Source organism: Aquarana catesbeiana, linkage group LG01 (genome assembly GCF_042186555.1).
Source record: "Aquarana catesbeiana isolate 2022-GZ linkage group LG01, ASM4218655v1, whole genome shotgun sequence".
Lineage (NCBI taxonomy): Eukaryota > Metazoa > Chordata > Amphibia > Anura > Ranidae > Aquarana > Aquarana catesbeiana.
The window spans coordinates 766,368,133-766,383,994 of record NC_133324.1 but is presented as its reverse complement, the minus strand read 5'-3'; the positions used below and the strand labels follow the sequence as shown (position 1 = coordinate 766,383,994).

Genomic DNA, 15,862 nt, shown 5'->3' with positions numbered 1-15,862 from the left:
TAAGAAACTGATACATTGCCCATAGAAGAAGTTGTGGATGGAGGGTAGGGAGAAAGTTTTCGCGATGTGTGCGAAGGGTAGTGGTTGACCCGTCTGGATGTTGCAGAGATGAGAAAATTTAGTTAGGCCTTTCTGTTCCCATGTTTTGAATGATTTATGCTCTAGACTCGGCGGAAATGCCGGATTTCCTTGAATCGGGAGGTGTATCGACAGAAAAGGGGATACCTTTAGTATTTTCCGTGATTCTCTCCAAGCTACTGCTGTGTCCCTTAATAGGAGATTATGTTGGTGGGGAGAGGGGACTGACTTCCATCTACAGTGTAAGAGGGCTACAAGTGAGTAGGGATGGGCCATGTGGGATTCCAAAGAAAAGTTTGAGTATCGAGAGGACTGGGTTATCCAGTCTAGACTTGTTCTTAGCAGACATGCAAGGTTATACATTCTGATATGCGGGAGGCTGATGCCCCCTTCGCGTCTGGGAAGATAGAGTTTTTTTAAAGCTATACGTGGTCGTTTGTTCTGCCATAAGAATTTAGATATAGCGTTATTGAGTGAGATCACATCTTTATGATGGAGAAGTAGCGGGATGGTTTGCATGGGGTAGAGTAGTCTTGCAAAACTGACCATTTTTATTAAATTACATCTTCCCAGAAGCGAAAGGGGGAGATCCATCCAGGTATTTAATTCCTGAGTTATTTTTGACACCAAAGGAGGGTAATTGAGGTGATATAGCGAAGAAGGAAGTTTTCCTATTTTTATTCCTAGGTATGTAATGTGGGATTTTGCAACAGGGAAAATTGATTGATGGGTCCATTTAGGTGCGGAGTGGGAACCGATGGGAAGAATTTCGCTTTTGGTGTAATTAATACGGAGGCCCGAGCACAAGCGAAATTCATCGAATACGTTTTTTATGGTTAGCATATCAGATGAGGGGTTGGCTGAAAATATAAGGACGTCATCTGCAAAAAGTGAGGTGCGTAAGTCGTGAGGGCCTATCTTTAATCCATGTAAGGGGGCTACTGATGTTAAATATCTGGAAAGTGGTTCTAGTGCTATATTGAAGAGGAGTGGTGATAGGGGGCAGCCCTGGCGTGTGCCCTTATGGAGGCGAAATTCTTCTGACAGGAGACCTGCCGCCACTAGTCTTGCTGTCGGAGCTGTGTACATGGTGGTAATAAGGTGGTGGAAGGGGCCAGAGAAACCTATTGCCTTCATTGTCATGGATAACCAGTCGAAACTGACGTTATCGAAGGCTTTTTCCGCGTCTAGCGTGATGATGGCATGATCTGTGTTTGGGTGATGTAGGGCGTGTTCTAGGGCCAGCATAACTTTACGGATGTTAAGGGTGGCTGTACGTCCTTTGATAAAACCTGACTGTGCAGGGTGAATTAGGGAAGGCATGATGTCTGCTAGTCTGGTGGCAACGATTTTTGAGAGGATTTTAACATCTAGGTTGAGAAGTGATATGGGCCTGTATGATCCTGGTTCTTGGGGGTCTTTACCCTTTTTTGCCAGTAGTTTTATGATGGCTTGGTTCCCCGAATGGAGGTATGAGCCCCCTGACCATATATGTTGATATAGTTGGAGGAGAGTAGGTTCTAATAGGGGTTGTAGGGTCTTGTAGAATTCACTGGTGAGGCCATCTGGGCCTGGGGCTTTAGACAGGGTTAAGTTGCGGATTGTTGCCGATATTTCGGGGAGAGTGATAGGTGCGTTTAGGGTTTCTAGTTGTGTTGGGGAGATTTTGGGAAGGGTTATTTTTTCTAGAAAAGCGCGTGCTGTTTGTGGATCTATCGGGTCTGGGGCATAGAGAGTGGAGTAAAATTTTTGCATGACTTTGTTAATTGAGAGTGGGGTGGCGTGGAGGGTACCCGCTTTATCACGTAGGGATGTAATATGGGTTGGGCGGAATGGACCTTTGCAAAGTCTGGATAGGAGTTTTCCTGCTTTATTCCCAAATTTATGGAAAGAGGCATCTAAGTAGGCCTTCTTGGTGTTTTCTAGATTGTTTACCCAAATGTCAAATTCCCTTTTTGCTATCTGCCATTCAGAGCGTGTTGTTGGGGAGTCTTTGGTGTACATATCTCGTTGTGCCCGGTGTAAACGAGAGCTGGCCTCTTTGTACTTAGTTAAGGTGTTGCGTTTGAATGAGGTTGCATAGGAAATTATACGACCCCTCAGAAAAGCTTTACCAGCATCCCAAAATAGGTTGGGGTCGTGTATGTGTGGGGCGTTGTTTGAGGAGTATTCGGCCCAAGCGTCGGAGATGTAATTTTGGAAGTCAGTGTTGTTGTGTAGAAAAGATGGGAACCGCCATATATTGGGGTGAGGAGGTAGGTCTAGATTATCTAGTGCCAACTCTATAGGGGCATGATCTGAAATGGTGATGTCGTGGATGGTGGAGTTTTGGAGGTAGGGTAGAAGGTTGTCAGAGCCAAAGAAGTAGTCTATTCTGGTGAATGTTTTGTGTGGATTAGAGTAAAAGGTGAATTCCCTGTCTGTCGGATGGGAAAGGCGCCATAGATCCTGGAGATGGATGGATTCCATGGTGCTGGCCAGGAGGGAAGGGGGTAGTGGGTTAGCGTCCTTTTTTGTTTTTTTTTGTGAAGACCTGTCATCTATCTGATGGAGGGTGTCATTGAAATCTCCTCCGATCAGATGGGGGAGATGTGTGATTTTTAGATGCCAACTGGATAGTTCAGTGTAAAATTGTTTGCTTGGATTATTGGGGGCATAAACATTTGTTATAGCTAGTTCTTTGGAGCCTATTTTGATGTGTACCGTGAGTAGACGGCCCTGGTCGTCGTTTTTTGCGGACAAGACTGTGCACGGGAGGTTCTTGTGTATGAGTACAAGAACGCCAGCTTTGCGTCCTGTTGCCTCTGAGCCCAGAACAGTGCCAACCCAGAGTTTCTTCATGCGATGAAAGTCTGAGGCCGGTAAATGTGATTCCTGAAGAAGTGCTATATCGGCTTTGAGCCGCTTGAGATGCCTAAGGATTTTCAATCTCTTTTGGGGGGATCTGAGACCCTTTACATTCCAGGAAAGTATTTTCATATTAGGGGGGTTGAGAAGGGATGTGTATTAATAAGTGTGTTTTAGTATTATATGGAGGGTGTGATAGTACGTCAGTTGTGTTTGGATGTCTGAGGTTGTTATGTGGGAGGTGTATAAGTACGAGAGTGGATTTGATTTGGTTAGGGCCGTGTGAAAGAGAGGGGGGGGGGGGAAAGGGAATTAACCTGTAAGGGAAACATCATAGGGAAGAGTGTCGCCAGTAAAACATACGAACATGAAAACTTCGCTTTTTTCCGCATGGAGTCACTGTGCGGGTCAGCTCCCATCTCAGGACGGTGATGGTATAGCCCCAGAGAGCCCTTAATCATGAGATAAGCGTTTATGTGGGCATCAAGGGGTCACATAGGAGGGGAGGGGGGGGGGAGTTAAGTTGTCCGCACACAGTGAGGCCAGGAGGATGTAAGGAAAAAAAAGAAAATCATTGCCATTTACGAAAGGAATAACTTGCTGGGAATTGACCTGTAATAAAAAAAAATTACAATAGAAAGGCAAAACGTATGTATATGCAAAATATTGTACATTACGTGTAGATGAGGTACAGATGGTGCTTGGAATCTGAGGGAGGACAGAGAGAATTTTACTGTCCAAAATTTTGGGACCGAAGGAGGTGGGTTTCCGGTTTTGGTTCAGCGGTGTGTAGAACGGTGCTGGTCCGGAATCGAGGATCTAAATCGCTTGGGGGAGTCTTTTCGCGGACTTCGTTGATCCAGGGAGCGATTGATTAAAGTACCTTTCGACGGGGTGTGTTGTTGAGTATTGGGGGATAAAGAACGCAGGTAAGCTTCTGCTTCTGAGGGTTCCTGGAAGGAGAGCTGGTCCCCGTTGGGTGTCTTGAGGCGTAGGGTGGCAGGGAAGGCTAGGGTGAACTTGATCTGTTGCTTAAAGAGTTCAGAGCATATCAGTTGGAAGGCCTTGCGTTTCTTTGAAACTTCGATGGAGTAGTCAGCAAAAATCAGGACTCTCACTCCGTCAATTTGTAGCGAGCGAGATTGTCTAAATTTTTGAAGAATGAGAGCCTTGTCGGAATAATTTAGGTATTTGGCTATGATGGGTCGAGGATTCTTGCGTTCTTCATTATATGACCCTATCCTGTGAGCGCGTTCCACTGTGCAGGGGCCTGTTAGGCCTAGCGCCTCGGGTATGCGTTGGGAGCAAAAGTCCATTAGGGCAGGTGCTTGGAGGGATTCCGGAATCCCCACGAATCGCAGGTTGCTCCTTCTAGATCTATTTTCCAAGTCGTCAAGTTTTTGAATTATATATTGGTTCGTTTTGTCTTGTGCTTGTTCCGTGGCTTGGGCTTGGTACATCTCTTCCTCCATGCTTGATAGGCGGTGCTCTAGCTCGTTTAGCCTAGTGTTATGTTCTCCTAGCTGGGCCTTTATCTGTTTCATCCCCGCATTTACAGCCTTTTCTACTGAAGCAGATATCATGGGGGACAGAAGTGCTGCCACTGCTTGTGCTATGCGCTCGGTTTTGTGATCCCCGGCGAGCTGTGGGGAAGTAGCTGGCATGGAGAAGGCCTGAGGAGAGGGTGCTGGAGGAGAGGAAGCCTGGGAGGGTGGCTGGGCAGAGGATGTCTGAAAGGATGTGTGTGGAGCTGTGCTTCCACTTACTTCCATCTCCGCTGTGTGTTGTTGTTGCTGCTGCTGGTGCGCGCCTGTGTAGGCCTCCGTGTAGGCCGAAGCCAGGGCCTCGATTTGCGGCTGGGTCGGCGGCGTCAGGGCCGTGCTGGAGCGGGAGCCGCGGACCTCCACAAAACGGTCCATAGAGCGGGTATAGGAGCCCGAGGTGGCCGATTGAGGTGTCTGGCTTCTGGGCCGGATTTTTAAGCAGGTTTAGGTGTCCTCAGAGCGGGAGCTGTGAGAGAGTGCAGCTACTCCATGCGGCGCCGGAACCGGAAGTGTGTGAGTGTTTCAATGGCACCTTGAAACAGATGTTGTGCACCTTTGTGGTATCCCAGGGAAAGGATACTACAACCATCATTCACTGCTAGACCTGTTGGCTGACACCATGAAGGAAGACTTAGGCCCCCAGATCAACTCACACCTTTCCCCCACTCAGGTACCTGGGCTAATGGGAGTGCTGGCAGTGTATCATGGCAGGTTTAATGGAAATCCTGGGAGGACCCACCTCGCTGTCAACAGGGTGGAGGCAGGGGCACATCCTCCCATTAAACAGTTGGCCTATCGCATCTCTCTGGAGGTGCAGGCTGAAATGAAAAAGGAGGTTGAAAAAATGCTGCAGCTGGGGGTGACTCAGAAGTCCCAAAGTGCCTGGGCATCCCCAGTAGTGCTGGTTCCAAAACGGATCAGACAACTAGGTTTTGTGTGGACTACAGGAAGCTGAATGCTATCACCACTGCAGATGTCTAATCCATGCCCCAAATTGATGAGTTGTTAGGCTGGCAGCTGCCTGCTATATAACAGTCATGGATCTAAGCAGAGTGTACTGGCAGATTCCTCTGGCCCCTGCGGTTTGGCAAAAGTCAGCCTGCATCACCCCATACAGATAGTTCGAATTTACAGTCATGCCGTTTGGGATGAAGAATGTCCCAGCTACCGTCCAGAGAGTCATTAATGACTTACTGGAAGGGCTGGAAAACTTTGCAGTAGCCTACATGGATGACATTACCGTGTTCAGCCTTACCTGGGAAGAACACTTGGCGCACCTGTCACAGGTTCTACACAAACTGACAGCAGCCAATCAAAACGTCAAACCCAGTAAGTGTCAGATAGGCATGGCTGAGATCCAGTGCTTGGGACACCCGGTAGGAAACGGCATCCTAAAACCCGAGACGGAGTAGGTTGAGGCCATACTGGCCTGGCCTACCCCTCAAACCAAAAAGCAGGTTATGTCGTTCTTGGGGATAGTTGGCTGCTATAGGAAGTGTGTGTGTGTGTGTAACTACAGTAGCCTGGTGAAACCACTGACTGACTGAAAAGCTGGCGTCTTGGACACCAGAATGTGAAAAGACATTTCAGGCCTTGAAGGAGGCCAGCGACCCTGTGCTACAGGCTCCAGAATTCACCTGCTGTTTCCTAGTGCAGACAGATGCTTCTGCCTATGAATTGGGTGCAGTCCTGAGCCAAGTGGATGATGCAGAAAAGGAACATCCCATCCTCTACCTGCTTCCCAGGCAAGTGGCATATGCCACAATTATAAAGGAGTGGCTTAGCGATCGTGTGGGCTCTTCAGAAGTTGCAAATGTACTTTTATGGACAGCACTTCACCGTGATCACTGAGCTTCTTCAGCAATATGATTTCACAATCCAGCATAAGAAAGGAAGCACTTTTGGCAATGCTATTGGGTTGTCGTGACAAGCCGAGCCAGCGGGAGTCGGTTGCATCAGGAGGGAAAATTGCAATTCCCTCCCATGCAGTCACCTGAAGGGGAGGTGTAATGGTTGTGCGCATTGGGCCTATGAAAAGCTGTATGTGGCAGCCATTTTGCCTCATTCATCCCAGCCATTTTGTCAGAAGAAGAGGCATAGTCACAGTGACCTTCTGTGTGAGGCTTAGTATCATTGTTGCGTATCAGTGACAGCATGGTGTGAGGTTGACCAGTTATTTGTCACAAGCTGGTGAAAAGGGGCGTGGTCTGACCCGCGTTCATCAAACCATGGGCTTCTGTTCTGTGCTCTTTCCCTCCCTCAGTCTATATTCAGCCCTCCTTCAGCTCTCTACACTCTTCCCAGAGCTGCCCTCTGTGCTCACAGTATTGACTGTCAGCGTGCATTGAAAAAAACACTGAAAACAACTTTGGGTGGTATACAGCCGCCACAATGTTGATTTGCAGTAGAACCCCTGCGGACTTCGCGTGGAACACTAGGCTGTTCTGCTCAGTCTGGGATTTTCCACTGAGAAATTGCAGCGGTTGATATTGGTAAATTAACACATAATCCCCTACTTTCATTCCTTGGCAATCCAGCCTTCTATCCCGCTTGGAAATTTCCAAGATCATTTTCTGTATAGTCAGTCCTCTATGAACCTGAATCACTTATACAAATTAACTTCTGCTAACACAATCCATTCCTTTCCTGTATTATGTGAAAACTTTGAACTTCCTAGAAATAAAATCTTTCGTTATTTCTACGAACCACTCCTTAGTACAGGTTCATCTCTTAATCAAATGACTCAATTTGAACGGATTTGTATAAGTGACCCACACATCAGAGGACTAATTTCATTATTATATCAACAACTCAATGGTAATTTTGACGAAATTTTACCCTCATATACTACTAAATGGGCACATGATATGAATCGGGTGTTTGATATTAAAGATTGGTCGAACATATGGTTAGCCACCAAAACTTTATCTCCAAATTGTTATGCTGTAGAAACAAATTATAAAGTTCTAACACGGTGGTACCTAGTACCTGCTAGAATAGCAAAATTTGTTCCCTTCAAAGGCTGTGCTCGCCAGGTACACATTTTCACATATGGTGGCAATGTCCAGTAGTCCAGAAATTCTGGAAAAACATATTTTTAATGGCCTCCAAAGCCCTAGAAATTTTTATTCTTCCAGATCCTGCTATAGCACTTTTGAATCTTACGCCCATTATACTTTCCCACACTCAATTTCAATTACTTATTCAACTTAATACCTCAGCCAAGCAAACGATTGCCAAAGCGTGGAAGTCCAAGTTGCTAATCTTGGCAGAAGCAAAACATAGAATGAACAGAGCACTCATATTTTCTAAGATGACAGCTATTGCTGATAATAAGATCAATACATTTTGTAAGATTTGGCAACCATGGGTTAAGCACTACTACCCCAATGATTTTGACCAGTCTTTGTTATTACCACACTAGATTGTATAGATAATATAATTAATAAATGCCTATATCTATCGTGAGCCAGACCACCACTGCTGAAACTTTCCCTTTTTTTTTTGTCCCCCCCCCCCTTTTTTAATTTCTTCTTTACGTGCTACACATCTTACCACTGAAAATTGATACTTTGACTATTTGTCTGATTATTAACTTTCTCCTTCATCTTTATATTCCTGTGTGTATAAAACATAGTGGTAAGATAGATTTATATCTCTACTATAATGTTAAATTCATTGAATGTATATTATGTATTCATGTTTTACATTTCTTTGTTTATTTTTTTCTTGTGAAAATTCAATAAACATATTCAACAAGATATTGGTAAATGATGGAAGAAACTGTCAGTCTCTTTATGTGGGGTCATGTCAATTGTGAGGAGGCAATTGGTATGGCAGATTGTGGGAAGGCAATCGGTATGGTGAAGTGCTGTGTATCAGTGAAAAATGCCTACTCTACACTAAAGACTACTGCCAGTGCAGAAGCATTTCTGAGTGGTGAAGGGGTTAATGTGTGGCATAGGAGCAAGAGCTCCTGTGAAGTCTTCCCAGAGACAGGTGTGGTTACAGCTTGCTTCTATTCCCCTTGTTCTCTAAATGCCTGTACACATACGAATACGAAAAATCGGATGGAAAAATTAATACAACGAGCTGTCTGCCGATTTTCGGATCGTTAGTACTGTGCTTTCGACAGTCGATTTCGCTTTTTTTTAGTCCACAATTTATAAAGCTTGTCTGAGCAGGCGCTCCACCAAGTCCACCATGTTTGGCTTCTCCTTGTGTCTCACAAGGAGAAGCCAAACATGGTGGACTTAGTGGAGCGAATACATCTATACATTATGGCATTGGTGGCATGGGTGGCACTGTCTGCAGGTAGCACATGCGTTATGGGCTGCCTGCAGAGATAGTGCCACCCATGCCGCCAATGCCGTAATGTGCTGCAGACAGTGCCACCCATAACGTTAACGCATGTGCTGCCTGCAGAGACAGTGCCACCCATGCTGCCAATTGGCTGCAGACAGTGCCACCCATGGCCCATAACGCATGTGCTGCCTGCAGTGACAGTGCCACCATAATGTGCTGCAGACAGTGCCACCGCCACCCATGCCGCCAATGCCATAATGTGCTGCAGACAGTGCCAACCATGCTGCCAATGGCATTATGGAGGGGCCAGGGGCGGGGCCAGGGGTGGGCTGAAGGAGGGATCAGGGGCGGGACTAGGGGTGGAGCTGAAGGGGGCCCTGTCAGGTAGGCTGTACGGGCCCCATGATTTCTATCAGCGGCCCTGGTAAGCAGACTACTGTACTTACTCTCACTTGGGTGTGGAGCTGGATGCATAAAATGTGAAGGAGTGTCACGTTTTCCTCACTTACAGCTTATCTATACAAAGCACGGATGTTTGTTTCACTTTCATCTATGGATTGAAATTTTGGGACTCTGCTTTAATCTTTTATTTTAAGTCTTTTTTACTTGTAAATTTTCATTATCACTAGTGCTGCGTCTATTTTGTATGTAAATAATTAATATGTGTTCAGGTTTAAAGGGATGAGGTGGCAGCCCTACACACTATACAACTTTTGTTGTCTGATTTCCTTTAGATTTACCAAAACCATGTAGTGCAAGGGCCTGCCTGCATACAAATTGAAACTCTTAAGGTTTGACCTCATATTATATGGTTTTGGTAAATCTGAAGGAAAAAAATCTACAGAAAATTGTATAGTGTGTATCCAGCTTAACCCAGGGAAGACAAATTATACTTTAGGTGGAGAGCAAGGTGTGGCCAGTCCTTAACCCCTGCATCCTTCTCCAAACCTCTTACTGCCACCCCTTTACCTTATGAACCACAAAATCCTATGCAGCAGATACATGCCATTCACAATTGACAGGGACTGTTGGTCACATACTACCCAACCCCACCCCCCATTTGAACCTGTAGGTTTGAACACCAGCTACCAAACTATAGGTTCTTGAAGGGCCATCTGCATTTTTCTGATTGCACATTCACTTTGAAAGAAACATCTTGGAGGGCCAGAAACCAGAAGGTTTATCACCCAGGGCTAGGAGAGCTTCCCTATCTTTCCATGCTTTAATTAAATTTACCTGATCTGTTCTTTCCCCAACATTTTCCAGTATTTCAAATGGGCCTTGATTAGGTCATACATTTGGGAGCAGGGAGATCCCTCTGACTTAAAGCTTCCTGCCCATGTTTATTGGTCAGCATGTACAGCAAACAAAAGGATTCCTGTACAGTGGGTAAGAGTCCCAAAACAAAAGTCGCGCAAAGTGTTTAGGATTTCTGGCTAGTGAATAGCTCACAACCTGCTAGTCTCCGTTCTCAGCACCAACCACATATTAACCCAGAGAAGACAAATTATACCACAGGTGGGGAGCAAAGTGTGGCCAGTTCTTAACCCCCTGCATCCTGCTCCAAACCCCTTACTGCCACCCACTTACCTTTTATGAATCGCAAAATCCTTTGCGGCAGATACACTCCATCCACAACTGACAGGGGCTGTTTGTCACAATATACACAAATGTTTTTCCTTTCTTTTCTTTTTTTTTTAATGAATGGGTTGTTTTACAAGGCAAGGGATCATACATACATATATACATTAAAAGCTCACTTCTGTATATGTTTTTTTCTCAGGTTGTAACAGCTACGGGCACACTTGCACTGGGGATCAACATGCCATGCAAATCTGTGGTTTTCTTGCATGATTCAATTTACCTGGATGCTTTGAACTATAGACAGGTAATTTACACTGACTAATCAGTTTTATTTAAGACATTTTAGGGCCACTTCACACATTATCATTTATGGCACATTGCTTTTTAAACAGTGTATTCATTTTAAATGGGTGGAGGGCTGACCTTTTTGCAGCATATGATTATCAGGTCCACAAGCTTAGGCTGCATTCACACTGCAATTGACAAACCTGGGTTTATATGTGTGTAGAGGGCATTTCAAAACGCATATAAATGCATGTAACAATGTTCAATGGTGTCATACACACTGTGTGTTTACTTGCATATAGGTGTGGTCAGTTTATCTGCATTTATAGAAACTAGGATTCTGTGCATCCAGGATCTAAATGCAGCTAAACGCACATAATCCGAAGACCTGCGTTCCAGACCTTCGTCCCTGAATGCATATCCTGGATAGGAATGTCTTTTTTTTCTCCAAACTTCTTTATCACTTCCGTGATTTCCAATCTCCATTAAATAATACAGAATACAACATACCATATTGACCCTTACTGTCATCTGGCAGAATGCAATTCTATGAGTTGACATACAGACCAAGCTCATCCCTAAAAAAAACAAGGACTGGGAGTCCCAGATTTTAAGGCTGGGTTCACACTGTTGAGAATTGGATGCTGGTTTCCGTGTATCCAATTTGCATGTCAGGAGATTGCGAACGGCTCTCAATGGAGCTGGTTCCCACAACTCCAGAACTAACTGCACGGGAGTCCTGTGCGTCTTCTGGTCCGTTTCAGGTTTGAATTCAGCCAAAAATTCAGACTGAAATCAGTCCTGAAACGGTGAAAAGGGATGCACCGGACCCCTGCTGTGAGCCGCTCCGTGCAGCAGTGTGAACCCAGCCGAAAGCCTACTATTCCTCTTCTTAAATACTACTTTCCTTATTATAGTTTTATACCAAACTCCCACCTAATTCTCATCAATTCCCTACCCTAGACTCAGTGACAGGGCCAGTGCAAGTATTGGTGAAGGTGCATTTTGCCACCATCCTCCCCGTCCTAATCCACTGCAGCTGATGGAACACAGACCATGTTCCATCAGCTGCTTCCCCGGGCACTGATCCTGGAGAATTACAGCTTCAGTCCAGGAAGTACATGTCACTTCCTTGTCAGCGTGAAGGTGAGAGGCTGAGCTTCCGCCACCAATCCCAGCGACACCTGCCATGACAACACCGGGCCCGCAGGTGGGATATCTGAGCCCGGTGTACATGGCAGGCGGGCTGCGGTGGAGGCGAAGGTGGCACATCGTGGCGGTGGTGGAAGTGATAGGCTCTTGTATCACTTCCAGATTAAAGCCGATAGTACACTTTACTACTGTACACTCACTCCTGGTTGCTAAAGCAAAAAAAAAACATGTCTGCAGCACTGTTAAAATCTGAATCCTCACATGTCCCTACATGACCGTGTCCCTGGTTCTGTTGTCCCTGAAATCGAATTCAGAGACATTCAGGAGCAGCTTGGGTGCTCACTGCAGTTCTGTGCTGCATGAACACATTTGGTGGAGATCCCTTCCTAACACCCCCCCCCCATTAATGATCAGGTGACTATTGGGGACTGCGAGGCTTGCAGTGATTGGGCAGGACTCACAGAGGGGGTGGGGCCAACCTCTGTTGATTGTGCCTGGCTCGCCTGTTGTGAGGTGCACGTGTCGGCTCAGTCAGGCTGCAAAGAAACTTAGAGGTGGGAGACAGAGCTGATCGGTAAGTGTTTGTGGCGGCCCAGAAACAAAGTGGAGATTAATTACTTCTCTGACTTCACAAGTCAAACGCATGATTAATCCTTTCATTCCTAAAAGATGATCCCTGATGACTGGACATTCATCCTTTTATTGCTGGCAGATGAGTTGAAAGTGCGTGATTAACCCTTTCTTTGCTAGAAGTCACGATTATTAACCATTTAATTTCTAGCAGATCCCTTGTGGAAATGCATGATTAACCAATTAATGGCTAAATTAAATGGTTAATAATCCATTTCCACCAGAGCACTGCTAGAAAGGGTTAATCATGTGCTTCCATCAGGGATCTGACAGCAATGAAATAGTAGATGTCTGGTAGCTGGACATTAACTATCAGGCTAGGTTCACACATATGCAAACTGGATGCGGGTTTCCCCACATCCAATTCACATGACATGCAAGTGTGACCGGCTCTCAATAGAGGGACGGCCCCAGTCCAGATTGAAAAAGGGTCTTGTGCATGTTTGGGTCCAGTTCGGGTGTAAATTCAGGCAAAAATTTGGACCTGATTCACACCTGAACCAGACAACAGATACGCATCGGAACCCAGGCACGAACCCACAGCCGCATATATGTGAACCCGGCCTCAATGAAAGGAATGTACAGCAAGGTTATTCATGTCTCTAGCCACCAGGGATCTTACTAGCCTAATATCTCTGGTGGCTAGAGACATGATTAATATGATAACACATATAAGGTGCACCTGTTATTCTCTCCTACCTAAAAATATGCTAAAATCGAAAACTGATCAATGCTGATCAACACAGGTAAATGGACATGGTGTGAACGAGTCCTAACACCTGTTTTTTTTATATTAGAGGGCTGGAGGTTTGCCAAGATTCTTATACAGAAGGAAGTAATAGGGAAAAAGCTAAGATGAAAATGAAATTTACAAGCTCACTAGGTGTGCTGGGACTGCTCTAGGAAGTCTTGCCCAGCGCAGTCCCAGCACAAAACAAGGCAAAAAACATTCAGTGGTAGTGAACCCTTGTAGATTGCCTTACCAACTCAGGGCATGGAGTCTAAGCCCCAGCCTGCTTCTTCATCGGGCCCCTGATGGTGGGGATGGCCTTGCATCAAGCTGGGACCAGGTTGCGCCCCCCAGGTACGCCCAGCTGAGGTTGCAGAGACACTAACGTGTGCAGAATACAATGACAGGGGACAGAAGGGATTCCAGGAAACAAGCCAAGGTCAGGGCAGGCAGCAGGCAAGCAAAAACAGTAAAAGGTGGGTACACAGAAAGTCAGATACAGAATACATGTAATAGAAAAGGAACAGAGGCTTAGAGAACTGTGAAGTTGCTCAGGCAGTGCGGCTTGCACTGAGCACGTGTGTGTGTGTTGTGTGTTGTGTGTGTGTGTGTGTGTATAGATAGATAGATAGATAGATAGATAGATAGATAGATAGATAGATAGATAGATAGATAGATAGATAGATAGATAGATCTATATATATCTATATAGATCTATATAGATCTATAGATCTATCTATATATGTAGATATATAGATAGATCTATATAGATCTATCTATATATCTATATAGATATAGATATATCTATATAGATATATAGATATATCTATATATATAGATAGATAGATATATATGTAGCGCTGGTAGATTTACAATCTACCACAGATTAGGTAAATTTAGTAAATTGTGTGTTAGGAAGGTTAAAAGTTCGCCTCTGTTCCAGCTTGGCTGACGTTGTGTGTGTGCTTCCGTGCTGACCGGTGGGTGTCGCTGTTACCATTAGTGTTGGAAGGGCAACATGTCGAACTGTATAGATGCTCCTCTGTCTCGGAGGCAAGCTCGGTGGAGGTGGTCCTCCGAGTTGCATTCTGGGCGAGGGTATTTATGGGACAGACGCCATGTTCTAAGGTCGTTTTGCAGCCACCTGCTGGCCCTCCTGGCCGACAGGTATGCGTTAAGGAGCTACCTCGTGGTCCTCCGATCAGGAGGCCCATGATGCTACGGCGCAGGGGTGGGTCCAGAGGCTTGTCTGGGGCCTACCACCGCGGCCGAGGAATGGTCCTGAGCTGTCAGTCCTGTGTGACGAAGCTGGACAGCTGAAGAGATCCCAGCGGAGGACCCGTCTTGGAGAAATCACGCAGCGTGCTGGTCTATGGAGGGGCCTGGTGACTCAGTTGCAGGACGTATCCAAAAGAAGTAATTATACAGCATAGTGTCGCCGGTTCGGCTTAAAGTTTCAGGCACTGTGACTGACTGTTCACTGCAGAAGATCTGATACATCCTGTGGCAGAGGATTGTGCAGATTTACCCCCCCCCCCAAATAAGTCTGTGGCAGAGACTTTAGTTTCGTGCTGCGTACTGGCTGCTAGACCGGCGAGAGAGGCCTATCCAGGCGAGCAAAGAGTGTGTCCCATGAGGGGAATTCATTCCACATAATTATCTGAATTCTACCGGGACATTTGTCGCTAAGATCTTGTAAGAAGATATTTGAGTTTCTCCTGAAGGTTTCCTTTTCCGTCTCTTTCCTGCTACTTCCTAAAGTTTGACTGTTCAATAAAGCATTCAAAACATACTCCAGTGTTGGTGCGTGTGTCGTCCAGCAGTAAACTCAACGGAACCCCTAGACCCGGTGCCGGTGAAACAAAGGGAAGCAAAGTGAAGGTAACAGACCCGCTTAAACCAGCAGCTCCACCGTGAGTTAGTGCTACATGTGGGGGCGTCATCCGGGATTTGTTGACCGACAATTATTGCAACCCAGTGGAGTGTTTTACCGGGCGTTTACAGAGAGAGCTGGACTTTAAAAAAAAAAAAAATCTTTTCAGGAAAAGAAAAGGTTAAACTACAGGACTTTGCTTTTGGGTACGTAGACGCTGGGCGCCAGAAAAGGCCCGGGAGCTACATGACTGAAAGAACAAGTGGGAGGAGTTACCCTACTTGCTACCGCGTGGGATGCGTGTAGTGTGCTTGGCACCAGAGGAGAAGAGAAGCCTCGTGATCGTGCTGAAAAGATCAGAGTGTGGCCATGTCTTTTCCGGCGTTGCAATCGGTTGTGGGACCCAGAGTGTTCCCTGCAAGCACCGTAATGAATAGTGTGCAATCTGGAACTCTGCTCACGGATACTGGAGTTTGAATGAAACTGCAGGGGAAGTTTGTCCTGTATACCTCGGGAGATGTTGAGGGACTGGGCATGACCTGCCATCGATGTGGAGGATTGGCCGTGCATCTTCGTCCATTCGGCCGATGTCCGCACTGTGGAGAGTACTTGTTTGTAGTGGACCCACCTACTATGCCACCCCGTGCCTACCGGATGGATTGGGTGACGGGTGTCGCTACAGTGGAGGCTGCTATTGCTGCAGAGAGAGAGCGATGGGCCGCCACTTCGCCTGTTGCTGCCGACGGTGTTTCGGAGGGAGACACTGCTGCTGCCGTCTCATCAGGAGACATTACTTTGATTCCTTAATCCACTACACCTGTTCCTGTGGTGCCT

General features: G+C 46.1%; 1 protein-coding gene across 2 annotated transcripts in view; it reads left to right on the top strand.

The window, feature by feature from the left end:
• The window catches only part of LOC141113204 (probable ATP-dependent RNA helicase DDX60), a 477,260-nt gene that overhangs the window by 351,913 nt on the left and 109,485 nt on the right, over positions 1-15,862 (top strand). For both annotated transcript variants that reach the window (XM_073606185.1, XM_073606175.1), the window contains one exon: positions 10,558-10,662. In XM_073606185.1, coding sequence (XP_073462286.1) covers positions 10,558-10,662 — 105 coding nt within the window. The remainder of the gene's footprint in view (positions 1-10,557; positions 10,663-15,862) is intronic.